Raw genomic sequence first — 27382 nt, forward strand, 5'->3', positions numbered from 1 at the left:
AAGGATGAGGAAAGATGGAGGAACTGAAGGAAGGGCGGGGAGAAAGATGGGAGAGAGACATCGGGATAAGGGGAAGGTAGAGAAGAACGCCGATGGAAGACTGGATGGACTGATGGGTGGATATATAGAAAGGTAGACGGATGGAAAGATAGAGAGATGGAAGGTCGACCTTTACACAATGAGGGATGGACAGACAGATCTCGGGTGCAGTGGAAACATCTCCCCAATAAATGCCCAGGAGGCCTCTGGTCAGAGCAGACCTTTCCTCCCAACCCTGGGCAGGTGGGCATCGTTGGCAGGACAGGGGCCGGGAAGTCCTCCCTGGCCAGTGGGCTGCTGCGGCTCCAGGAGGCAGCTGAGGGCGGGATCTGGATCGACGGGGTCCCCATTGCCCACGTGGGGCTGCACACACTGCGCTCCAGGATCAGCATCATCCCCCAGGTGAGGATGGTGGAAGGGTGGGCAAAGGTGGGAGGCATGGTGGGGCCCTGCTCTGACCCACCGCCCCTCCCCCGCAGGACCCCATCCTGTTCCCTGGCTCTCTACGGATGAACCTTGACCTGCTGCAGGAGCACTCGGACGAGGCTATCTGGGCAGCCCTGGAGACTGTGCAGCTCAAAGCCTTGGTGGCCAGCCTGCCCGGCCAGCTGCAGTACAAGTGTGCCGACCGAGGCGAAGACCTGAGGTATGGTCATCCCACTGTGGCCGGGACCTGCAGGCGGGAGAGGAAGGGGGGATGGCCATGCCCTCCCCACGTGCCCTCAGGAAATGCCTTCCCCAGTAGGATTATCACTCTGTTATATTAATAACCACATGTGTCTTATCGGCAATTTCAAGCTCTGACACAGTCGCTGAATACTAAGATTTCCCACCCCAAATTAAATTAGCCTTCTATATTTATTTGGTGGCAAAACCCAACCTCAACTGACACAGGGCTACTGATAGCCTTTATTACTCTTGCTCAGCATTTATTTTGCTCTGAAAATATTGTTTGATAGTGGGTGGTAACCCCACCACTCACTGGGGCTATAAGTAACAGGAATTTTTTTTTTTTTTTTGGTAAATGTGAAGTGTGGGCTGGGTGCAGTGACTCATGCCTGTAATCCCAGCACTTTGGGAAGCTGAGGGAGTCCAGGAGTTCGAGACTAGCCTGGGCAACATAGCAAGAGCTTCTATGGAAAACAGTATTAGCCAGGTATGGTGGCACGCGCCTGTAGTCCTAGTTACTTTGGAGGCTGAGATGGGAGGAAAACTTGAGCCAGGGAGGTGAAGGTTGCAGTGAGCCGATATTGCACCTCTGCACTCCAGCCTGGGCTCCATCTCAACAACAACAAAAAGTTGTGTGGAAAAATACACACAAAATTTACTATCTCAAATTTTTTTTTTTTTTTTTTTTTTTTTTGAGACAGGATCTGGCTCTGTCATCCAGGCTGGAGTGCAGTGGTGAGGTCTCAGCTCCCTGCAACCTCCACCTCCCAGACTCAAGCGTTCCTCCCACCTCAGCCTCCCGAGTAGCTGGGATTACAGGTGTGAGCCGCCACGGCCAGCTTATCTTTTTATTTTTTGTAGAGACAGGGTTTCACCATGTTGCCCAGGCTGCACTTGAACTTGCATAGGCCTCCCAAAGTGCTGGGATTACAGGTGTGAGCTGCCACGCCGGGCCCATCTCACTCATTTTTCAGTGTATAGTTTCTATAGTGTTAGGTACATTCACACTGTTACGTAACGAAACTAAAACTCTGTTCCCATGCAACCCTAACCCTCCTTGTCCCCCTCCCCCAGCCCCTGGTCACCAGCATTCTCCTTTCTGTCTCTATGAGCGTGACTACTCTAGACCCTGCATAGAAGCAGAATCACAGTATCTGTCCTTTTGTGACTGGCTTATTTCACATAGCATGATGTCCTCAAGGTTCATCCGCATTGTAGCATGTGTCAGATTCTCTACCTTTTTAAGGCTGGATAACTTTCCACTCCATGGATAGACCACATTTTGCTTATCCATTTATCTGCCAGTAGATATCCAGGCTGTTTCCACCTCTTGGCCATTTTGAATAATGCCACTATGAACATAGGTGTACAGGTACATGCCTTTTAAAAAAACAAGGTAGCCGGGCACAGTAGCTCACACCTGTAATCCCAGCACTATGGGAAGCCGAGGCAGGTGGGTCACCTGAGCTCAGGAGTTTGAGACCAACCTGACCAGTATGGTGAAGCCCTGTCTCTACTAAAAATACAAAAATTAGCCAGGTGTGGTGGTGCATGCCTGTAATCCCAGGTACTCGGGAGGCTGAGACACTGAGAATTGCTTGAACCGGGGGGGGCAGAAGTTGCAGTGAGCTGAGATGGTGCTACATACAGAAGTCCAGCTTGGGCGACAGAGCAAGACTCTGTCTCAAAACCCCCCAAAAAACCAAACCAAACCAAGGTGTTCTGGGTTTATAAACCCCTCTGACCCTGAGGGTGTCAGAAGTGCTTGTGGTAGCAAATAACTTCAAGCACTAGAAAAGCAGCATTCCTTGGTGGGTGAGAGTCTACACAGCTGACAGACTGCCTGGCCTCAAATCCACGCCCCCCCAGCTGTAGGATCTTGGGCAACTTACTTATCTCCTGTGCTTCAGTTTCCTCATCTGTAAAGTGGGAGTAAGAGCACTTACTACCTTGCAAGGATTGAATTATATGCACAAAGTTGTTGAAACAGTAGCAGGCATAGAGGAAACAGTAAATACTCATTTTAGTCCTGAGTCACACTCCTGATAACGTCATTTCACAGAGTTGGAACTGGAGGCCTGGGGCTTGCCTGGGGTCACACAGCTTATAAGTAGTGAGGTCCGGACAAAACCCAGGCACTCTAACGCCTGCATGACCATAGTAGGTTCTGATCATCTAAAGGGACGCTGTCTCATGGAAGGGCTTACGGTGCCAGACAGACATGCTGGGGCCCCAGGGACCACTTCCCACCTGAGTCAGGGGCTCACCGGCCTCACGACCTGGAATCTCAACTTCTCCACCTGTAATGAGAGGGTGCTACTTCGTGCCCAGGGCTTACTCTGTGACAACCCCACACACTTTTATGTGCCGTGTCTTCACAATTCAATGAGGATGGATCCATTAGGAGCGCAGACTCTGGGGTCAGAGGACTTGGGTTCAAATTATGGACCCACCTGGAGACCCGCCTTGAGACCTTGGTCAAGCCACTGAGCTTCTGTGTATCTGTGTCCTCCTCCCTCCAAAGAGGAGAACAATAATATCTACTTTGCGGACATTATGAGGATTGAGTCAATATATTAGCCCTTAGAATGTGTTTGGCACAAGGTGAAGACATAGAACTAGAAACAGCCATAAACAGGCCAGGCGTGGTGGATCATGCCTGGAATCCCACCCAGGTGTTGTACACTCTGCATTTAAGGCCCACTCAACACCAGCCTTGAATGTCTTAGGAAGACTGTACATTTGATTCTTGAAGCAGTGGGGAGTCGTAGGTTCGTTTGCAAGGGCATGACTGAAGTCAAAGCTGTGCTTTCGCTGATGAAGGAAATGTAAATTAGTACCGTCACTATGGAAAATAGTATGAGGATTTCTCAAAAAACCTAGAAATAGAACTACTAGGGAACAGTGGCTCACGCCTGTAATCCCAGCACTTTGGGAGACCAAGGTGGCTGGATCACCTGAGGTCAGGAGTTTGAGACCAGCCAGACCAACATGGTGAAACCCCATCTCTACTTAAAAAATACAAAAAATTAGCCGGGTATGGTGGCGCATGACTGTAATTCCAGCTACTTGGGAGGCTGAGGCAGAAAAATCGCTTGAACCAGGAGGTGGAGGTTGCAGTGAGCTGAGATCATGCCGTTAAACGCCAGCCTGGGTGACAGAGCAAGACTCCATCTCAAAAAAATAAATAAAAAAAGAAAAAAGAAAAAAAAAGACATAGCCATAAACAGAAAAAAGAAAGTAGCCATTTCACAGGTGGGAATGTGAGACACAAAGGGTTTGAATGACCTGCCTACAGTCAGCCTGCTCAAAGACGGCAGGAAGGGGCCGCAGACCCCATGTGTGGGGAAGCCTGAACACAGGACCTCGCTCCTGCACGGTTTCAGGGACCTGTTTCTGGGCACACCTACACATGCCCACAAACACACATCCCACCTAATTGTCCCAATCGTTCCCAGCGTGGGCCAGAAACAGCTCCTGTGTCTGGCACGTGCCCTTCTCCGGAAGACCCAGATCCTCATCCTGGACGAGGCTACGGCCGCCGTGGACCCGGGCACGGAGCTGCAGATGCAGGCCACGCTCGGGAGCTGGTTTGCACAGTGCACTGTGCTGCTCATCGCGCACCGCCTGCGCTCCGTGATGGACTGTGCCCGGTAAGGCCCCCGCCCCGGCCGGCCCTCATTGCAGCCCTGCAGCGGTGGGGGAAGTGAGCGGAGGCAGTCCCGGTTAGAGCTGGAAGGGCCCTGAATGGGGCCAGAGTGGGAGCGATGCCCGGGAACACATGCCAAGCGGGAAGGCTGCCCAAGGACATGCGCCCAGCACACGCCTCCAACCCAGCTGTGAGGGCCAGGGAGCTGCACGGAAAGCAGGACTTCTATGGAGAAAACCTCAGTGCAGACACACTGGGCTCTCAGAGCTGCCGAGAGCCTGGGCTGGTGTCCAAAGAGCCTCTTTGTCTCCCTCTCCCTCACAGGGTTCTGGTCATGGACAAGGGGCAGGTGGCAGAGAGCGGCAGTCCGGCCCAGCTGCTGGCCCAGAAGGGCCTGTTTTACAGGCTGGCCCAGGAGTCAGGCCTGGTCTGACCCAAGACCCTCACCTGTACCCCCGTCGGGCCAGCCCGCAGAGCCTACAGTGCTGGAGATGAAGTGACCCGGGGTCATTGATAGCTCCACGCGACGTTCAGTCCAGAACCGTGTTTGCTCTCTGGGAGGAAATGGCAGAGAAAGTGGCGGATTATCACAGAGCATCAGAGCCGGAAGGACCCAGCAATACGCAGGTCTGCCCGGGCAGGGCCCATCTCGCCCTGTCCACCCTGCAGCCCATGTCAACAGTGACTCTCAGCCCCGCTGTACCCTGGACTCACGTCGGGGACTCAAGCACATGCCCAGGCTCCCCGCTAGACCCTTAACTCAGGATCTCTGGGAGGGGGGACTGCCATGCTGTGTGTACTTTTTAGAAATTAACACTTTTATTTTGGGATAATCCCAGACTCACATGCAGTTAAAGAAACAATAATATAGATTCGTGTACTCGCTACCCCGTTTCTCCCAATGGTAACATCTTACAAAACTCTAGTATAGAGCATCACGGCCAGGGCATTGACATTGACACAACAATCTTGCTCGATTTCCCGTTTTACTTGTACTCGTGTGTGTGTGTATTTTGTCCCGTGCAGTTTTATCACACATGCAGGCTTGTGAATCCACACTATGGTGAGGATACGGAATAGCCACCACCATTTTCTGATCACACCTCGGCCTCCCAAAGTGCTTGGATTACAGGCATGAGCCACTGTGCCCAGCCTCCTCACACCTGTTTCTGAAAGTGGTCAGAATATTAATACTGGACTCATCAAACCAGCTTCAGGAACCAGAAAAGAGGAACGAAGTCTAAAGTAGCTCAGCTTAAGGCCACACATAGATCGCTGGGAAGGGCGGCGTGAGACATCAGATACCTCCCTTGATCCTAACTTTATGCTCGCCAGGGAGTCTCAGCAGCAAGAATAACACAACACATGGATACGTGTTCGTGGAAGCAGAGAAGGCAATCCCCCAGGCTTTCTGAACCTTACTGACATGCGGGGCCAGACAGTGTTGTGCTGTGGGGACGTCCTGCACATCGTAGGACACTCAGCAGTGGCCCTGGCCTCTTCTTCACTAGATGCCAGTAACATCCTCCCTCTACCACCACCAGACTTGTGACAAAGTATCTTCAGACACTTCCATACGTCCCCAGAGGGGTCAAACCACCTGGGTGGGCCGGGCGCGGTGGCTCATGTCTGTAATCCCAGCGCTTTGGGAGGCCGAGGCAGGCGAATCACTTGAGGTCAGGAGTTCCAAATCAGCCTGGTCAACATGGTGAAACCCTGGCTCTACCAAACATACAAAAATTAGCCAGGTGTGGTGGCGGGCACCTATAATCCCAGCTATTCCGGAGGCTGAGGCAGAAGAATCGCCTGAACCCAGGCAGAGAAGGTTGCAATAAGCCGAGATCACACCACTGCACTCCAGCCTGGGTGACAGAGCGAGACTGTCTGTAAAAACCCCAAACAAAAAGACCCACTTGGTTGAAAATCCCTGGTCTAACCTGCCCCGCTGCCATCCATCATCCACAGATACTCGGGCAGTGGCTTTGCCGGTGTCAAGGGTGACGGGACAAAGACGCCACATTTTCTTAAGGACACAGAGCCAGCTCTATCATGTCATGGGACTTTCTGATGCCCATCCTGACAGAGGGTTTTGTGATGCCCCTTTTGGCATGGAGTAAACTAAATCTAGATCTAACTGCAGCTTCTACCACCTTCAATGTGAGGCAGGGAGTCCGCAGTGTTCACCTGCCCCTAGTCATGCCTGCAGCGCTGTGGACCCACTAACTATGGCTAGCTCCATTTCACAGGTGAGGAAACTGAGGCTCAAGGGCTTGACATGACTTGCCAAGGTGACCCAGTAAGGACAGAGTGGGGATCTACTTCTGGGTCTAATACCAAAGTCACTGCACAGGGCACCTTTGCCCTTTAGAGAGTGGAAGGGCGGATGCAGCCCATCTTTTCTCTGCCTGGAGCTGAGCCACCTGCCTGCCTTGCAGAGTGACCCCAGGCAGGGGCTGTCACGTGGACATTGGGCAAACTCAGCCTGGGATGACCCAGGGCCACCAGATCCTCTTTCCTAGGCTGCATGCCAGGGAGCAGAGGGTGGGCCACAGGCGGCCGGCACGTGGGAACCAGCACCTGCCAGCCTGCTAATGAGGCTGCTGTTGGGCCCATACCACGGCAGCCTGGAGACGCGCCAGCAGGGATGCCCAGGCCATTAATACCCCTGCCATGGGCTCCTGCCAGCAGGGCCTGGCTGGTGGATGGAACACGAATTCCATCCAGCAGGGCTGCGGACCTCCTCTCTGGTCAGTGCCTGCGCCCGGTAGACTCTCTAAAACTCACCACTGTCCATCTCACCACTGCACACACGTAACTACGTGTACCTGACACTGCTCTAAATGCCCGCCAGCCACACACTCATTCAGTGGACCAGAGGAGGAAGCCGCCTCACTGGGCCCCTTACTGGAACACTTGGATGAGGAAGGTACTACCATCAGGCCCTTTTGACAGATGAGAAAACAGACAGAATGAGTGGTGTCTCTGCCCAAGCAGTCTGGCTTCAGAGCCCATGTCCTCACCATCAGGCTACCTTGCCTCTTTTTCTTAAAATTAAAAAAAAAAAATAAAATAAAAAAAATTTTTTTTTTAAGACAGAGTTTCACTCACTCTGTCTCCTAGGCTGGAGTGCAGGGGCACGATCTTGACTCACTGCAACCTCCACCTCCCAGTTCAAGCAATTCTTGTGCCTCAGCCTCCCAAGCAGATGGAATTACAGGCACTTGCCAGCACACCTGGCTAATTTTTGTATTTTTAGTAGAGACAGAATTTCACTATGTTGGTGAGGCTGGTCTCGAACTCCTGACCTCAGGTGATCCGCCGCCTTGGCCTCCCAAAGTGCTGGGATTACAGGGGAGTCACTGCACCCAGCCAATGCATGTTTTCATAAGGTCACTATAGCCACCGGGTTGAGGACACTGTGATTGTGTGTGTGTGTGTGTCGCTGGGGGCAAAAGCCTGGAGACCACAGTGGAAGCTGTTATAGGGATGCAGGGAGAAGGTGGGGTGGCTGGGACTAGCGGGGTGGCAATGGGAGGATGGGGAGTGGATAGATTCTGGGTGATGGGCAGAAAATCAAACAAATTTGCTGTAGGATCTGACGGCGGGTATGAGGACGGATGAACAGGTCAACACTGGGAAGCACCAGCCCCCTCCTTAGACCTTTCGGGCCCGCGGGAGCCTTTCCAATGTGGAGAGTTCTACAGTGAGCCCAGGGCCAGCACGTAGTAGGTACAAAACACAGCTTCCTTCCACAGCACTTCCACTCACCTGGATGAGGAGTTATGCCTCCCTCTGCCTCCTCTTCATCAAGGGGATTAAACTTGTACCCAGCCCCGGATTCCACCCGAGCACGCAGCTGTCCCACCCCAAGACACAGGCACAGGTGCATACCACGTGGTGCTCTCGGGGACTGCTTAGGATCTGACCTGGGACTTCAATACTTAGGGTCAGGCTTTGAGATCTAAACATATCCCACATCTACACTAAATTCCCGCCGGTAGAGCCAACTACTTTTTTGAAATGGAGCCTCAGCTCGCTCCGTCACCCAGGTTGGAGTGCACTGGCATGATTTCAGCTCACTGCAGCCTTTACCTCCCAGGTTTAAGCAATTCTGTCAGCCTCCCCAGTAGCTGGGACTACAGGCGTGTGCCACCATGCCCAATTAATTTTTGTGTTTTTAGTAGAGACGGGGTTTCACCATGTTGTTCAGGCTGGCCTTGAACTACTGACCCCACGCAATCCACCCGCCTCAGCCTCCCAAAGTGCTGGGATTACAGGCGTGAGCCACTGCGCCCAGCCTCAACTACTTCTAATTTAACAAAAACTGTTTTTATATGCACGGAATTCCACTAGGTTGCCTAGGCTGGTTTTGAACTCTTGGCCTCAGGCAGGTTGGTTTTGAACTCAACCTCTCAAAGTGCTGGGAGTACAGGCATGAGCCACCGCATCTGGCCAATACTGCTAATTCTAATAGTCACAATGTCACCAGGTTTTCACTGGGCACCTTCACACTCCGTGGTTCCTAATGCAAGCCAGTGACTTCATTCCGATGTGAGCCACCATGCCCGGCCGATACTAACTACTCTAATGGTTATGACCTTACTGGCTTTTCACTAGGCAACTTCATACTCCGCAGTCCCTAACGCAAGCCAACAGTTTCATTGGGACATGAGTCACTGCACCCAGACACTACTACTCATTCGAATGGTCACCACTTCGCCGGCTCTTCTCTGAGCATCTTTGTACACCACAGTCCCTAGGGCAAGCCAACAATTTCAATCAGGGGACAGGAAGGCTTGAGGGAACAATGGCAGTGCTGGAATGTTCCATCTGCTCATGTACTTGGTGCATGGTTTTAAGTGTGGCAGAAATGGTGTGCTCCCCAAATACATGCATTCCTTACAGCCCGGACGCACTCAGTTCAAAGTTAGAAACCAAACACTCTACTCCGACTGACTCCGCTGTCCCAAACACGGGAATCACATGAGATAGGAAAGGGAGAAATACTTCTCTTCCACAGGCACCCCTCCATTTCCCAGCTCCCGCAGTGGCTGGGTTGGGGCCATGTGACTCGTTTTGGCCAACGGGCTGTGAGTGCGATTGACTGAGTCAGTTCTGGTTTCAGACAGGGAAGAGTGGGTGAGAGTCGTCCACTCTCCCTTCTCCCGCTGTGGGGACCTGGAAGCCAGCCCTTGGGAGGCCATGTGATAAAACCAGGACAGCCTGGATCACTTGTCACAGGGAAGTCAGCTACCCTAGAGAGGCAGCTGACCCTCATCAAGAACTGCATGAGCAAGAAATAAAGCCTTGCGATCATTTCCCAAGATTTTATGGTGAATTTGTTACTGCAGCACAGCCTTGCCTCTCTGGACTAACATAAAGGGATTTTCAGGCCAGGTGCCTGAATCCCAGCACTTTGGGAGGCTCAGGCAGGAGAATGCCTTGAGCTCAAGAGTTTAAGAACAACCTGGGTAACATAGCAAGACCCTGTCTCTATAAAAAATTTAAAAAATTAGCTGGGCTTGGTGGCACATGCCTGAGGCCGAGGCAGGAAGACTGCTTGAGCCCAGGAGTTTGAGGCTGCAGTGAGCTAGGACCGTGCCACTGCACACCAGCCTGGGCAACAGATTGAGACCCTGTCTCTAGGGGGGGGAAAAAAAAAAAAGGCAAGGGGAGGGCAGGATTTTCAAGGATCATTCTGGCCACATGTGATTTCTGCCTTGCCTGTGTCTTAGAACTTGACCGAGGCTACAAGTACCACACACATCGCTGCTCACAGGATACGTACGATTAGCCTCATCTTACAGACAAAGCAAGTGAGGCACAGAGGCTGAGTGACTTTCCCAGGGTCACCAGAACAGCGAATGACAAGAGCAGGACTCAAGCCAGGATCTGTCTGACCCCAAAACCCGGACTCCGTCCACCTTGCGGCTGTCCCGCCTTCCCACTAAACCCCATCCGACTAGTGATGTCCAGGACTTGCCCTTTCTGGCAACAGCTCCCACTAGAGGCAACCTGTCAAAAGGAAAGAACAGAAACAGGAAGAGGCCAGATCCTGACCGTGCAGGAGATGGCTGGAACCCTCGCTGAGGCCCCAAAGGAAAGGGAACTACTGTTTAGAAAGAAAGAAAATATATAGATATATATATTTTTTTTACTGCAAATGTTCACATTTCCAGTTTAAGTCATTACAAAAGGATCCCCCAAAACTTGGTTTATCTAATGCGAAAGAATGGTATAACTTACAAAAAATAAATATATGTGTTTTCACCTAAAAGAAAGATGCTCTCTGGGTTTGAAGTCGGCGATGTAATTCTTAGCAAGTATGAGTCCTGGGGCAGCCGTCAGCTCTGGCTGCTTTCTGGATTTCACTTTGGGCTCCAACGGAGACACATTAAAGAACAGGCTTTAAACGATGCTGCTTCTCCGTTTTCTTCCAGGAATACAGAGACCAAAACGGTCAAACACAGGGCGAGCTCCTCACTATTTCCTGGGAATGTGACTTCTCAGCCTAACACTTCTCTTCCCAAGAAGTTCAAGTTTTGAGACAGTTTTTCTCCCTGGAACAGTACTTAAAGAAAAAAAAAAATCACTGATATTCAAAGATGGGTTCTTTTTGTGTCCTGGAAGAGCATCAATAACTAAACGTCAAGTTCTCCACAATGCTGCCCCCCCTGGGGGGCTAACCGGATGCCAAGGGAGAGAATTAAAGTCTAAAAAAAAGGAAAAGACTCAAGGGGACGTTTTTTGGTACCTATTGGTAATACTTGGGAGGTACTTCGTGTTCTTTACTTTGAAAGCTTCATAACCATGAGCAGGTACCATGAGAGGGAAAGCAAAGAGGCGGTAAGAAAAAAGAAGAAAAGCAATCAACACTGTAAGCAACCAACAGTGCTTCAGGCAAGGCCCCTAACACGTTTTCTGCTAGGACGGGTCAGCAGCCGTCCAGCTGGCTGCTCACTCTCCATCTCTATTTCTAGTCAATGTCAAATTCCCATGAGACCATCTCCTTAATATTTACCCCCCATCAATCATGGTGGGAACAGTAATAACGGCGTTGATTGTTCTTACAATGTTGAGCAAAAGAAAAAAGCAAGGGAAAGCCTGGAGTGGGGGTGAGTGGGGAGGGGAACCCCAGGTGGAACGTTGGCCCTACGAGACAATCCCCTGGCCCTGCAGTTCCAGGTCCAGGTTATCTGTTAGTCCAACCAGGTCCCTTCCAGGAGGACAGGCTTGGGAGCGCAGAGGCTGCCTCTGGCCTGAAGCAAGAACTGGCAGAGCTGGCGCTGGGATGCTGGTTCCCAGCTTCTGAGTGCCTGGAAGACCAGATGTTGGTAAGAGGACCATGCAGGGCCCTGGGACACTGCCAAGGGAAGGGAATGATTTTCTCCAGGCCCCTCAACCTCAAAACTGCAGCCCCAAGGAAATGAAGCATTCCGGGTGGACCCAGACAAGGATGTTAGAGGTGATGGGAGCCACAGGCATCTCAAAGACTTGCAGTCCATAGACTTCGGCTGGAGAGATCCGAGGCAGCCGGCTGGATTTGGTCACTAGGATCTTCTATACAACCAATTCCTTCAGAAGTCTGGCTGCCAAAACTCGTCCGCGGGAAGCACCAGGAACACACTTGCATTCCCGGGGGCATGAGGCTGTGTGTGTGTGTCTCAGGGCACCAGGGGCAAGGGCGAGCACGTTTTGGGCAGCTCGCCTCTCTGTGTCTGTCCCGTGTCTTCACGGCCAGTTCCAGGCAGGGGACTGGATGGCGGTGGCTGCTGCTTTGAGTATGTTTTGGTTGTCTGGGTTTGGTTTTGATTTTTTGGTTTCAGTGTGGGAGGCTTGGTTTCCCAGGGGTACTGACTCCTGCCTGGGCGCGGGCATGTAGGCCCTGCAGTTCTGACCAGATAGGCCAGCTGTGCGGCTCACACCAGGCCGGCGTCTCTGGCCATGTTGTAGAAGAGACCTCTCTGCTGCAGGAGGTCCGACGGGGCGCCGTACTCCTGGATCTCTCCTTTGTCCAAGACGATCACCCTGTAGCGGGAGGGGACACAGACATCAGAGGAAGGAGGGGTGAGCACCTCATGCCCCTGCGACAAGTGACCTGGGCAAGTTACTGCTTTGGGTCAGGTCCCTAACACTTTCTGCTAGGACTGGTCAGCAGCCTTCCAGCTGGTTGCTCACCCTCCATCTCTATTTCTAGTCAATGTCAAATTCCCATGAGGCCACCTCCTTAATATCTACCCCACATCAATCATGGTGGGAACCGTATTAACAGTGTTGACTGTTCACATTCACTGTTCCATTACATTCAGAGTAAAATAAAAAGATCTTACCATAGTCTACAATAAGGATTGGCAACATTTTTCTGAAAAAGGCCAGACAGCAAATACTTCAGGCTCTGCAGGCCATATGGTTTCTGTTACAACTATGCATCTCTGCTGTATTTATAGTGTGAAAGCTGCCAGAGACAACAGGAAAATGAACAGATATGGCTGTGTGCCAATAAAACTTTATTCATAAAAACAGGCCAGGGGCCAGATCTACGGCCTGTGGGCCATAGTTGGCTGACCCCTAATATTTTAGGTCCTGTAAGATTTGACACTGCCCACTTCTGTCCTCATTTCTATATCCTATATTTCAAAAGCACCAACTCAGTATCTGTCACTTAGTAGGTGGTACTCAGTGAACTAGAAACATCATGTCAGCTGGGTGCAGAGACTCACGCCTATAATCCCAGCACTTTGGAAGGCTGAGGCAGGAGGATCGCTTGGGGCCACAGTGAGCTGTGATCCCAACACTGCACTCCAGCCTGGGCGACAGGGTGAGACGCTATCTCAAAAATAAATAAATAAAATGGAAACTCATGTCACCCCCCTGCTTAAAACTTTCCAATGGCTTTACAGGGCTCTTAGAGTAAGTTCCAAGCTTCTCACCGTGCTTACATGCTGCTCTAAGATCTAGCCCCTGCCCTACGTTTCTGGCCTCATCTCCTACCCATCCCCTCAATTCCAGCCTCTAGGTACAACGGCCTCCTCATGCTAGCCTTCAAATTCATTAAGCACATTCATTCAGTTTTACATTCGGCTGTACCGGCTGCCTAGAATATTCTTCCTTTAGATCAAAGGTTGGCAAACTGTGGCTTGCAGGCCAAATCTGACCCCCTGCCTGTTTTTATGAATAAAGTTTTACTGGAACACAGCCATGCTCATTCATTTGTGCACTATGACTGCGCTCACAAGGCAACACTGGAGTCAAGTGGCCGAGAGGCCATGTGGCCCGCAAAGCTGAAACTACCCCAGCCCTTAAGAACAAGGTTGCAGATCGCTGTCCCAGATCTTCTCACAGCTGACTCCCTTTCATTGTTCAGGTCTCAGCTAAAATGTCACCTCCTCAGAGGTGACTCAAGCAAAACTCAAAACCCCCAAGATCCTGGCACTACGGCTGCACTGTGACTTCTGTGATCCCCGGCACTGATGCCTGCGGAGGCGGCTTTCTCCACACAAAATGCTAAAATTTCTATTTTATGACTGTGTTGGTATAAATAGAAACAAGGTTGGATTACATTCTTTTTTTTCTTTTTTGAGATGGAGTCTCACTCTGTCGCCCAGGCTGGAGTGCTGTGGCACAATCTCAGCTCACTGCAACCTCCACCTCCCAGGTTCAAGCAATTCTCCTTCCTCAGCATCCCAAGTACCTGGGATTATAGGCACGCACCACCTCACTCGGTTAATTTTTGTATTTTTAATGGTGACAGGGTCTCACCATGTTGGCCAGACTGGTCTCCAACTGTCGACCTCAGGTGATCTGCCCGCCTCGGCCTCCCAAAGTGCTGGGATTACAGGCGTGAGCCATCGCACCTGGCCTGCTTCTTTTTAAAAAATAAAACCTTTTTTGTGGGCCCCAGGCACTGGGCCTGCAGTGCTCGATGTAAACAATGGCCCTGCCTGGCACCTGCTATCCCGTCTCCTCGGCAAGCGTCCTTCCCAGCACTTGCTGCCCTCTGGAATCCTGTTGGTTTGTTGCTCTGTCTATTTCGTCTCCTCTATCTAATAAGCTACTTGGTCCTAGAGGCAGGGACCTTGTCTGATAGCAGCCTACAGAGTCCCCAGTGTCTGGGAACATGGCAGGTGCGCTATGCAGATACAATGACAGAATGAATGACTGGATGATGTCAGAAATACCTGGTACCACTGGGCACAGTGGTTCATGCCTGTAATCCCAGCACTTTGGGAGGCTGAGGCAGGCAGATCGCCTGAGGTCAGGAGTTCAAGACCAGCCTGGCCAACATGGCGAAACCCTGTCACTACTAAAAATACAAAAATTAGACAGGCGTGGTGGCACATGCCTGTAGTCCCAGCTATTCAGGAGGCTGAGGCAGGAGAACTGCTTGAACCCCAGAGGTGGAGGTTGCAGTGAGCCAAGATCGCGCCACCGTACTCCAGCCTGGGAGACGGAGTGAGATTCTGTCTCAAAAAAAAAAAAAAACAAAAGAAATACCTGGTACCATCCAGGATGAAGAGAGGATCCACCCACTGGGGCTGTCACTAGGGATAAGGACAGTGTTGAATGAATGAATGAATGAGCCAGTGAGTACGCCAAACTCTCAAAGCCTAGAGGCCACTGTGCCAGGGGCATCACCTTGTGTAGTCCATGATGGTGTTGAGCCGGTGGGCGATGGTGAGAACGGTACAGTCCTCAAACTGTGTCCGGATGGTGGACTGGATGAGGTCGTCCGTTTCCAGGTCCACAGCTGCTGTGGCCTCATCCAACACAAGGATCTTCGTCTTCCTCAGCAGGGCCCGGGCCAGGCACACAAGCTGGCGCTGCCCAACACTTGATCGAAAGAAAAAGACCAGGAGACAGTGTTAGATCAAACCACCCCTGACTCTGAACCTAGGCCCAGGCTGGGAGATGTGAAAGGAGACACTCGATGTTGCTCGACCAGGAAACCACGTCCACTCCCAACATCTGTGTCTGCAGCAGACATCACTAATCAATCAGAGCACATCTCCTATTCAGCAAGATGTAGGTTCAGAATCATTCTCAAAACAGTGGCTCACACCTACAATCCCAGCACTTTGGGAGGCCGAGGTGGCAGGATAGCCTGAAGCCAGGAATTTGAGACCAGCCTGGGCAACAAAGCAAGACCCCCATCTCTCCTAAAAACAAAAATAAACAAATAAGCTGGGTGTAGTGGCATGCTCCTATAGTCCCAGTTACTCGGGAGACTGAGGCAGGATTGTTCGAGTCCAGAAGTAAGAGGCTGAGATCAATCCACTGTACTCCAGCCTAGGCAAGAAAAAAAAAGTCGGGCACAGGGGCTCACACCTATAATCCCAGCACATTGTGAGGCTAAGGCGGGCGGATCACTTAACACCAGGAGTTCGAGACAGCCTGGCCAATGTGGTGGTACTCCATCTCACTAAAAATGCAAAAATTAACTGGGCGTGGTGGCAGGCACCTGTCATCCCAGCTACTTGAGAGGCAGAGGCAGGACAACTGCTTGAGCGTGGGGGCGGAGGTTGCACCACTGCACTCCAGCCTGGGTGACACAGTGAGATTCCCTGTCTCAAAAAAAAAAAAAAAAAAAAAAGGGCTAATATCCATGCATCCCTATCCACCTGTGGGGCCATGACAGGTGGCTCTGGACTCAGACATGTACCTTGCTTTGGCCAATGGGACACTGGCAAACATAACACCAGCCAAAAGAATACTGTGAGATGCACATGGGTGCTTCCACGCTCTTGTGCCCCTGCCATGGCCATGACATGCCAAACTGGTCTGCTGGAGAATGAGGGATGCGCCGAGTATACCCTTCTTGCCCCACCTGAGGCCAACAGCCAGTTTACCCCCAGACATGCATGTGAGCCCAGCCAAGATCAGCAGAGTCACCCGGCTGACTGCCCTCGTTTGGGAGCAATGATCATTGCTTTATACTCCAATGATCATTGCTTTATGGTTGGTTGTCATGGAGACAGAAAACAGAACCAGAAGCAGGCACTAACAACCACCACCAGAGTGGGACCCCAGAGGTTCCGCTGGTGTGCCAGGCATTAATGCTTTAGTTGCCAGGTCATGGACAGAGCTCCAGGATCCTGGTAGCAGGACCAAGACAGCTGGGGTAGTGCATGGGGACTTGAGGGCTCAGAGCAATGCCAGTGACCAGCTGGTACAGAAGCCTTTCCAGAGCTCAGCAACTGACAGCCACTCTCAACTGCATGGAGCGGGTGGGAGATGTACTGGCCATCCTGGTTATTCTACCTCATGGTACAAAGAGCCTGGATTAAGACCCATTTCACAGATACAGAAACTGAGGCTCCAAGAGGTGAAGGGACAAATGGTTTATCTGCGGCACAACTGGGATTCAAATCCAGGTCTGACACAGACCTGGACAGAATCTTCAAACACCCCTACCGAGGTGGCACCTAGGACACCTTATCTGGTGTCTCCCTGTTCACCCCCGCCTACCTGAGGTTCTCCCCGCCTTCTGCACACTCGTGGTCCAGCTTGTCGGGAAGGGCTGACACGAACCCCTTCAGGTGGGCCAGCTCCAGGGACGTCCAGACTTCTTCGTCCGAATACTGGCTGAACGGGTCCAGGTTCATGCGGAGGGAACCCGAAAACAACACAGGGTCCTGTTCAGAGAGAAGAGAATGGACAGCACGTGATGCCTATGTCACGCTGACATGCATGGAGACGACGTGAGGCCGAAGGACCTCTGGCCAGGACTGCTGAAGGTGGGCTGTCAGAGCTCCTTGGAATCACTATTTCTGCAGACGCTAATAATGGAGAAAAAGGCCAGGCACAGTGGTTCACACCTGTAATCCCAGCACTTTGGGAGGCTGAGGCGAGCGGATCACTTGAGGTCAGGAGTTCGAGACCAGCCTGACCAACAGGGCGAAACCCTGTCTCTACTAAAAATACAAAAATCAGCTGGGCATGGCGGCGCACACCTGCAGTCCCAGCTACTCGGGAGGCTGAGGCAAGAGAGTCACTTGAACTTGGGAGATGGAGGTTACAGTGAGCCAAGATCATGCCACTGCACTCCAGCCTGGGTGACAGAGAGAGACTGTCTCAAAACAAAAAAAAAATTCCTTAATGAAGGAAAAATTTAAAAAGTCTGGAAAATCTGAGTTTGGCAGAATAAAAGATTTCCTTTCCATACAACTTCCTAGAGCCTTCAATATGGCAAGTGGGTTGAGAACCTCCCAAAATGAGATACAGCACAGGTGATTCCTAACATAAAGTCCCGTGGATTCTCCCGTCCTCCAACTCCAAAAGAGAATCTTGTAAGAAACATTAGGGAAGATTACACTAAAAGGCAACATATTAAGAAATCCACCTGCAGAGATTGGTCTAGAAAATCCTTATTTCAGCCAGGCATGTTGGCTCATCCCAGCACTATGGGAGGCCGAGGCAGGCAGATCACTTGAGGTCAGGAGATTGAGACCAGCCTAGGTTAACACGGTAAAACCCCATCTCTACCAAAAATACAAAAACTAGCCAGGCATGGTGGTGTGCACCTGTAATCCCAGCTACTTGGGAGGCTGAGGCGGGAGAATCGCTTGAACCCAGGAGGTGGAGGTTGCAGTAAGCTGAGATCATGCCACAGAACTGGGTGACACAGTGAGACTCTGTCTCAATTAAAAAAAAAAAAAAAAAAGAAAATCCTTATTTCTCACCAAATACTGCATGTTCTGACTTATAAGTGGGAGCTAAACTCTGGGTATTCATGGATGTAAAGATGGAAATGATAGACACCGGAGCCTCCAAAAGTGGGGACAGATGGAGGAGGGTAATGGTTCAGAAACTCTCTCTCAGGTACTTTATTCAATATTTGGGTGATGAGATCCGCAGAAGCCCAAGCGTCAGCATCATACAATATACCCATGTAACAAGCCTGCAGGTGCACCCCGTGAATCTAAAATTTAAAAGTCTTTGTCTAGCTCGTGGAAGGGTTAGAGATTCTCAGTCTGACTCTGGCAGCAGAGAGAGAAGATGGTGTCTTTTTGGATTTTTCTAGACGCTCTGAAACTACCCCTTGTGGGGACGGGAAGTTGGGGCTGATAGTTAATTCCCACATTGTTAATCGCATGCTAACAGGAAATTCAGGGAAACAGTGGCATAGCCTAACTTCAATGAAAACAACGAAGGCCAGGCACAGTGGCTCACGCCTGTAATCCCAGCCCTTTCAGAGGCCAAGGTGGGTGGATCATTGGAGCCCAGGAATTTAAGAGCAGCCTGGGCAACAAGGTGAAACCACATCTCCACAAAAAATACAAAAAAAAACATGTAGCTGGGTGTGGTGGCGTGTGCCTATAGTCCTAGCTACTGAGGAGGCTGGGATGGGAGAATCGCTTGAGCCTGGGAGACGGAGGTTGCCGTGAGCTGAGATTGCACCAGTGCACTCCAGCCTGGGCAACAGAGCGAGACCCTGTTTCAGAAAAAACAAAACAAAACCAAAACACGACAAAGTAGGGCCAAATGTATGTTTGCTCCCAAAATATACATACATCACTATTAGTGCCATCACAGGGCTTGCCAGCCCTGGCTCACCGCCTGGGCCACACGCAGAGCCCACCTGGGGGATGATGGTGATCTTGAAGCGGAGGTCGTGCAGGCCGATCCTGGCGATGTTGATGCCATCGATGATGATCTCTCCTTCGGCAGACTCGTTGATCCGAAATAAGCCCAGCGTCAGGGATGACTTCCCAGCTCCCGTCCGTCCCACGATGCCGACCTGCAGGACAGAAGGGTGCAGGTGTGGTGGGAATGCTGGCATCCGGACTTGTCCCTGCCCCACAGTGCCCTCATCTCGGCCCCACCTCAGGCATCAGTCATCTGGTCGAGCCAACTCCACAGCCCTCTCCCTCGCCTGCTGCCCAGAGACACCCCTTTAAGGGTGTTTCGGTCGAAGGTCAAGAAGGACTCTTCCCTTTGCCAGGCTCCCGAAAGGAATTACTCAGCTTTTTATAAGTTACTAGAGACCTCAAAAGAGATACACAAGAGGCAGAAGGAATTTCCAGCAAAGCCCTATTTGTTTCAACTCAAGTAACTATTAAGTAATAATCAGGCATTTCCTCATTTCCCCACGCTGTTTTCCACATCTCTGATGGTGAGTTTCCCATCATGAGCTGTTGAAATATCTGCAAGATTCAGGCAGACCTTCTGGCCCTTTGCTATGACCTGGTCTCCGTGCCTCCTCTCTTGAAGGAACTAGGTTCTCTGGCTAATGGTCAATGACTGACGCTCCTGATCTCCAATTCTCCCCTTCCTGCTGGGCTCCTGAGAGGCGGGCTTCCTCTACCCTCCTACAGGGGTGTCACAGAGCAGCATGCGGGCAAAAATTCTCATGACGTGAGATAAGTCATAAAGACTCAATAAGGGCTGGGGTGTGCTGGTTCGTGTCTATAGTCCCAGCACTTTGGGAGGCCGATGCGGGCGGATCACCTGAGGTCAGGAGTTTGAGACCAGCCTGGCCAACATGGTGACACCCCATCTCTACTAAAACTACAAAAATTAGCTGGGCCTGGTGGCGGGCACCTGTAGTCCCAGATACTCAGGAGACTGAGGCAGGAGAATCACTTGAACCTGGGCGACGGAGGTTGCAGTGAGCCGAGATAGCACCACTGGACTCCAGCCTGGGTGACAGAGTGAGACCCTGTCTCAGAATAAAACAAAATAAAAAAAAAACAAAGACAGCAAGAACATCACCCACTCTGCTCTTCTCGGTAACTCAGACAGAAATTATCTGCCGGGAACAGAATGTTCTGAGCTTTGTGGGAGGGACGTAAGAACAGTGCAACAAGTCCCTATGTTCAGAGGTGAAAGCAGCCTTCTCCCCCAGCAAACAGCCAGGAATACTCTCAGACCGATTCCAGAGGACAGCCTAACGGTCTCGCTCAGGTCAAGGAACCTCTTCCAAGAAAAGCTCAGAACCAAGAGAAGGCTCCAAAAATCTGACGAGTTCTCACTTCCCTTAAGCCATCCCCTAGAAGGGATGGTGACCCCTTATTCTAGAGATCACAGATTCTGATGTCTTGGAGGGGCCAAGTAGGCACTGAATGGGACAGGGAGGGACTGGGGTGAACCAGGAGGCTCACAGGCTGTCTATAAAGAGCCAGGCCCAATGTTGCCAGATGTTCTCATCTTCCAAAAAAAGCAGAAAATAAATTTTCATATTGTTCCAGATTTTTTAGTATTTGCAACTTATTCAAATTTATTCCAGGCTGGGCGCGGTGGCTCACACCTGTAATACCAGCACTTGGGGAGGCCAAGGCGGGTGGATCACTTGACGTCAGGAGTTTAAGACCAGCCTGGCCAACGTGGCAAAACCCCGTCTCTACTAATAATACAAAAATCAGCCAGGCGTGGTAGCATAGGCCTGTAATCCCAGCTATTCGGGAGGCTGAGGCAGGAGAATCACTTGAACCCGGGAGGCAGAAGTTGCAGTGAGCTAAGATTGGTCCCCCACACTCTGGCCTGGGCAACAGAGTAAGACTCTATCTCAAAAAACAAACAAACAAACAAACAAACTTCTTCCAGGGGCCAGGAATGGTGGCTGATTCCTATAATCCCAGCACTTTGGGAAGCTGAGGCGGGCAGATCGGTCGAGCTCAAGAGTTCCAGACCAGCCTAGGCAACATAGTAAGATCTCCATCTCTACAAAAAAATACAAAACTAGCCAGGCGTAGCGGCACACACCGGCAGTCCCAACTACTCGCAGTCGCCCGACTTGGGAGGCTGTGGTTGCAGTGGGCTGAGATCACACCACCACACTCTAGCCTGGGCGACAGAGCGAGACCCTGTCTCAAAAAAATAAATAAATAAAAAATCTTCCAAAACGTATCTGTGGGGCTCATTTGGTCTTTGGGCTGTCAGTTCACCTAAAAGCCTTCACTTCTACAAGTTGGATGCGCTCTGAACAGCTTTTACTGCCACGCTCCACTCCCATCCCCTGGAAAAGCCATTCAAGCGGAGGTGTGGAGCCGTGAGTGACTGCGGAGACGCCACAGCTTGATTCATCTGCCCGGTGGCACCCTGTGCCCGACTGGGGATGGGTAGAGGAATGGGGCCATGTGTACCCACCTTTTCTCCCCCATTGATGGTGACATTGATGTGCCTGAGAACGAAGTCCAGGTCCTCTCGGTACCGCAGGCAGTAGTTCCGGAATTCCACTCGGCCCACCTGGGGCCAGTTGCTGGGCGGAGCTGTCTCCTGGATTTGCCAAGGTGCCTTTGATCGCAGCAGAGGGAGACAGTAAGGAATTCCCAGTCCATCCTGGAAAGCCGTGACTCCCCTGACCTCCCCTCTCACTCACTCTGCCGCAGGCCTCAGCACTGGGGGGCTGCCCTTCCTGGAACGTTCTTCCCCAAAAGACCCCCTGGCATCCTGTGGATCTCTGGTCGATGCAGGGCGCCCTCCCAGCCCTGTGTCCCTCTGTCCCCTCCCGTGCTGCCTTCTCCTTCAGGGCACTGCCTGTCCCCAGCCCTCTCGGGGCTCGTACGCTTGAGTGTACACTGTCTCCCACGCCCACTGCACCAGCCACTCCATGAGGACAGGCTCTAATTGTTCACTGCTGTATCCCAGGGCTCAGAGTACATAGTAGGTGCTCAATAAATACGAACATAAATAAGAAGAGTGACACAGCTGCTGACGTAGAAAGTGAACCAGTGGTAGAAGGCACAGAAACTGAGGGGACATAATCATCGTTCAGTAGGACAGAGACACCCTTCTGTAATGCTGGCATCTCTCTGTGATACATAATGGCTGACTGGACCACAGCAGTTCATTTTTGTCTGCCAGAATTAACCTGATGTTCATGTTCACCTTTCTCTTTTTTTTTTTTTTTTTTTTTTTTTTTTTGAGACGGAGTCTCGCTCTGTCACCCAGGCTGGAGTGCAGTGGCGCGATCTCGGCTCACTGCAAGCTCCGCCTCCCAGGTTCACGCCATTCTCCTGCCTCAGCCTCCGAGTAGCTGGGACTACAGGCGCCCACCACGCCCGGCTAGTTTTTTGTATTTTTAGTAGAGACGGGGTTTCACCATGTTAGCCAGGATGGTCTCGATCTCCTGACCTCATGATCCACCCGCCTCGGCCTCCCAAAGTGCTGGGATTACAGGCTTGAGCCACCGCGCCCGGCCACCTTTCTCTTAAAATAGTTGAACAACTGACTTCTACAGACATTGCTTTTTTTTTTTTTTTTTTTTTTTTTTTTTTTTTTGAGATGGCATCTCGTTCTGTCTCCCAGGCTGGAGTGCAATGGCATGATCTCAGCTCACTGCAACCTCTGCCTCCCAGGTTCAAACGATTCTCCTGCTTCAGCCTCCTGAGTAGCTGGGACTACAGGCACCCGCCACCATTTGGTAGAGACATGGTTTCACCATGTTGGCCAGGCTGGTCTCTTAACTCCCGACCTCAGGTGATCCGCCCACCTCCACCTCCCAAAGTGCTGGGATTACAGGCATGAGCCACCATGCCCAGTCACACACAATGTTCTTAATATGAACATGATAGGTAAACTTTAAAAGAATTTTTCTGATAAAATAGAAATGTTGCCCCCAGATTCTTTTAACGTCAAGGAAATGGATAACAGCTTGGCAGAGACTTCCTATGGAAGAAAGAATTTTTTAGATAGCTATCATTAGGTTGGATAAGGTAATAGATATTTTTCAAAAGAGCAAGTAGAGGTATATCTTATCCGTATCCTTAGGCTGATGTAGAATTTTAAGGTTTAGACAACAGTGTGACATTTTATACACACACTGACTCTAGATATTTGAGGAGCACAATACAGAGATTTTAAAAAGTGATTCTGTAAAATCTACACTATGGTCTCTGTTTCTGTTAAGTAAATGTTTGTGATTTGCTCCTCACACTGCAGTGAGTAAAAAAGAAACAAGAGGGAGGCCGAGGCGGGCGGATCACAAGGTCAGGAGATTGAGACCATCCTGGCTAACTCGGTGAAACCCCGTCTCTACTAAAAATACAAAAAATTAGCCGGGCGTAGTGGCGGGCACCTGTAGTCCCAGCTGCTCAGGAGGCTGAGGCAGGAGAATGGCGGGAACCCGGGAGGCGGAGCTTGCAGTGAGCCGAGATCGCGCCACTGCACTCCAGCCTGGGCGACAGAGCGGGACTCCATCTCAAAAAAAAAAAAAGAAACAAGAACACAATAACATAAATATTGATGTTATGTTTCAATGTTGGGTAAATTTTTTTAGATGCCAATAAAACTTACTTTTTGATAAATTTTTTTTTTAAATAAATATTTATAAACAAACAGAGTCAATAAAATGAGTGGTCTTCTCCAGACAGGCATGAGAATGACAGTGAGTGACCCTGGCTGCCCCCACCGGCAGGAAGGCAAGGATAAAAGCAGCAGCTGTATCACAGTGCCTCATCCAGTCCTCACAGCAATCCCATGTGGGGGATCCTTTTACTATCCCCAGTTTACACACAAGAAGACTGAGGCACAGAGAGGGGCGGTGACTTGCCCAGGGACACACCACCCTCCTTCTGAAAAGTAGTTCAGTTCAGCATTTCCTGCGGCCCACGGCGGGATGTGGCCTGGGCCCGGTTCAGTGGTTTTAGCCTCAGGGTGTGCACATTCCTCCAGGGCACACACAGGTGCCGAACCAGGCTGCAGAGCATATGGCCAAGCTCAGGGGCACAGCAGAGAGCACATCACAAGAAAACGCCAGGTACCTGTTAGGCACGACACGCAGCCCTTTTGTGGATGTGCTATAAAATAACGGCGTGGCCAGGCGCGGTGGCTCACACCTGTAATCCCAGCACTTAGGGAGGCCGAGGCGGGCAGATCACTTGAGGTCAGGGGTTTGAGACCAGCCTGACCAACATGGTGAAACCCTGGCTCTACTAAAAATACACAAATTAGCTGGGCCTGATGGGTGGGAGCCTGTAATCTCAGCTACTTGGGAGGCTGAGGCAGGAGGATAACTAGAACCTGGGAGGCAGAGGTTGCAGTGGGCCAAAGTGCTGGGATTACAGGCCTGAGCCACTGCGCGCGGCCAAAAAGTAAGTGTTACTGAGCACTTTCAGTGCAACTAATGCAAGTTGCTCTGCTCAGCACTTGAGACCCATGATCTCATCTGGGCCTCACAGCAGCCCTTAGAGGCAGTGACTATTATTAAACGCGGATGCAAAGGTGCCTCATGGTTAAAGAAAAGGTGTCACAGGATAACAGGTAGATCTCACTTATGTTAAAAGAAAAAGAAACAAGCAAACAAACGTGTGGGGGTATGTGGGAATCCACACCGGAAAGTTCTGGGGGAAATGCACCTGAATGCTAATGGAGCCTTTCTCTGGGAAGGAGAGGAACCGGGCAAACAGGAACAAACTTTCTTTCTTTCTTTTTTTTTTTTTTTTTAAGACAGAGTTTTGCTCTTGTTGCCCAGGCTGGAGTGCAATGGTGTGATCTCAGCTCACTGCAACCTCTGCCTCCCGGGTCCCAGTTCAAACAATTCTCCTGCCTCAGCCTGCTGAGTAGCTGGGATTACAGGCATGTGCCACCACACCCAGAAAATTTATTTATTTATATTTAGTAGAGACAGGGTTTCACCATGTTGGCCAGGCTGGTCTCGAACTCCTGACCTTGTGATCCGCCCGCCTCGGCCTCCCAAAGTGCTAGGATTACAGGCATGAGCCACCGTGCCTGGCAACAGGAACCAACTTTCATTCTCTGCCATAAACTTATTTTTTTGGGTTTTTTTTTTTTTTTTGAGACAGTCTTGCTCTGTCACCCAGGCTGGAGTGTAGTGATATGACCTCAGCTCACTGCAACCTCCACCTCCTGGGTTCCAGCGATCCTCCCACCTCAGCCTCCCAAGTAGCTGGGATTACAGGCACCCACCACCATGCCCGGCTAATTTTTGTATTTTTAGTACAGACGGGATTCACCATGTTGGCCAGACTGGTCTCGAACTCCTGGCTTCAAGTGACCAACCCACCTTGGCCTCTCAAAGTGCTGGGATTACAGGTGTGGGCCACTGTGTCCAGCCCTGTATTGATTTTTTCTTTTTTAAAATAACAAGCATATCTCTATTTTATAATTTATGTACATAATTGAAGGGGAGATGCTATAACAACACAGTGAGGGGAATGGAGAGAAGTATGTGGAGCTTTCTATCTGTATATAAAAATACATGTAAATACAGAATAGTGGTAGGACTAATGAGGACGATTACTTTCTCTTGGGTTTGTCAAACACACTCCTTCTAAAAATATAAAACTCAGTCAAAAGTAAAATGCTTTTGAAAACTGAACTCAGGCCGAGCGTGGTGGCTGACACCTGTGATCCCAGCACTTTGGGAGGCTGAGGCGGGTGGATCACGAGGTCAAGAGTCCGACACCAGCTGGGCCAACAGGGTGAAATCCCGTCTCTACTAAAAATACAAAAATTGCCTGTAATCCCAGCTACTCAGGAGGCTGAGAATCGCTTGAACCCAGGAGGTGGAGGTTGCAGTGAGCTGAGATCATGCCACTGCACTCCAGCCTAGAGCCAGACTCAGTATTGAACAAACAAAAAAACAAAACTGAATTCAGTCAAACTGCATGCTTTAACTAGGTGAATTGTGCGGCATATGAAATTCACATATCAATGAGGCTATTATAAAAACTAATGAAATAAGTTAGCTGGGCGGGATGGCAGGTGCTTGTAATCCCAGGTACTTGGGAGGCTGAGGCAGGAGAATCACTTGAACCCAGGAGGTGGAGGTTGCAGTGAGCCAAGATTGTGCCACTGCATTCCAGCCTGGGCAAAAAAAGCAAAATTCCATATTAAAAAAAAAAAAGCCAAACCAAACCTAAATGAAATGCCCTGTAAATGAATTATATAAATTCAGTGTCAAGTTGGAAGCTGCCGGTGTAATGCACCCTTGGTTCCTCACGGGGACACTCACGCCATTCTTACAATGCTCACCCGTGACACGGGACCAGTTCACCCAGTTAGAATGTTAAAGGAGTGGGTTGAGGTCACCTCTGTGAATTCCTCAGGAGGACAGACCTTGCAGAGGCCTTGGTCTCACTCCCAAGGGGCATCTCCTCAGGAGGCAGTGTAGCATGACCCCCATGGCACTGGACAGGGTCTCCGAGAAGGCACAGGCTCAATGCCTAGGTCTGCCATTTACCAGCCATGTGATCTTGGGCAAATAACTTCACCTTTTTGTCTCAGTTTCCTCACCTGTAAAATTGGGGTAATAACAGCACCTAAATCATAGGGCTGGGCCAAGCACGGTGGCTCTCGCTTGTAATCCCAGCACTTTGGGAGGCCAAGGCAGGAAGATCACTCGAGCTCAGGAGATCGAGACCGGTCTGGGCAACATGGCAAAACCCCATCTCTACTAAAAATACAAACATCAGCGGGCGTGATGGCATGCGCCTGTGGTACCAGACACTCAGGAGGAGAATCACTTGAGCCTGGGAGGCAGCGAGTGAGATCGCGCCACACTCTAACCTGGGCAAGCATGAGACCGTTTCTCAGAAATCAATCATAGGGCAGGATAAAGACTGAGCGTATTACTCTGTGTTAAACATTTAGGTCTGGCTCTGACATTCTACAAGGCACTACGTGTGTCCCTGTTATCATTACTGGTGGGGGTGGGGGTGTTGCCAGGCATTACTGTGATTATCACTGCTGTTCCTACTCGTGCTGGTGCTCAGGGCCTAAGAAGGCAGTTATTAAGTGCAACGCGACATCAAAGACTGGAAGCACAGGTCCTGGTCCCAGCTGTTCTACCAAGCCATGTGGGACCTTGGATCAGCCATCGTGCCTCCCCAGGTTCCCTGTTTCTCCATCTATAAAAAGGGGGCTGTGGTTAAATAACTGCAGGGTTTTCCAAACTTTGGTCAGTTCTCGGCTACATCATTTGTGTAGTATGCATCGACTCATTCTCTTGTTGTTTTAATATGCTTAATCAAGTCACTTCGGCTTCATTTCTCAACTTACTTAAGAGGAACATTTATTACAATCACAAATGGTAAAGTAGTAGTATTTTCCGTAACAGGAGTCCCC

General features: G+C 50.6%; 3 protein-coding genes across 4 annotated transcripts in view; 2 read left to right on the forward strand and 1 right to left on the reverse strand.

Moving 5' to 3' along the window:
* The window catches only part of ABCC6 (ATP binding cassette subfamily C member 6), a 74178-nt gene extending 68826 nt beyond the window's left edge, over positions 1-5352 (forward strand). For both annotated transcript variants that reach the window (XM_050774062.1, XM_050774063.1), the window contains 4 exons: positions 283-441; positions 519-685; positions 4167-4361; positions 4682-5352. In XM_050774062.1, coding sequence (XP_050630019.1) covers positions 283-441; positions 519-685; positions 4167-4361; positions 4682-4790 — 630 coding nt within the window. In that variant the 3' untranslated portion in view covers positions 4791-5352. The remainder of the gene's footprint in view (positions 1-282; positions 442-518; positions 686-4166; positions 4362-4681) is intronic.
* The window catches only part of CEP20 (centrosomal protein 20), a 345441-nt gene that overhangs the window by 58645 nt on the left and 259414 nt on the right, over positions 1-27382 (forward strand). The gene's annotated exons all lie outside the window — the stretch shown is intronic.
* Positions 10494-27382, reverse strand: part of ABCC1 (ATP binding cassette subfamily C member 1) — a 197366-nt gene continuing 180477 nt past the window's right edge. The window contains exons 27-31 of the mRNA XM_050774061.1: positions 21443-21589; positions 18936-19094; positions 16823-16989; positions 14993-15187; positions 10494-12385 (exon numbers count right to left, since the gene is read on the reverse strand). Of these exons, the coding sequence (XP_050630018.1) occupies positions 12277-12385; positions 14993-15187; positions 16823-16989; positions 18936-19094; positions 21443-21589 (777 nt within the window). The 3' untranslated portion in view covers positions 10494-12276. The remainder of the gene's footprint in view (positions 12386-14992; positions 15188-16822; positions 16990-18935; positions 19095-21442; positions 21590-27382) is intronic.

The sequence above is a fragment of the Macaca thibetana genome, chromosome 20 (genome assembly GCF_024542745.1).
Source record: "Macaca thibetana thibetana isolate TM-01 chromosome 20, ASM2454274v1, whole genome shotgun sequence".
Taxonomy (NCBI): domain Eukaryota; kingdom Metazoa; phylum Chordata; class Mammalia; order Primates; family Cercopithecidae; genus Macaca; species Macaca thibetana.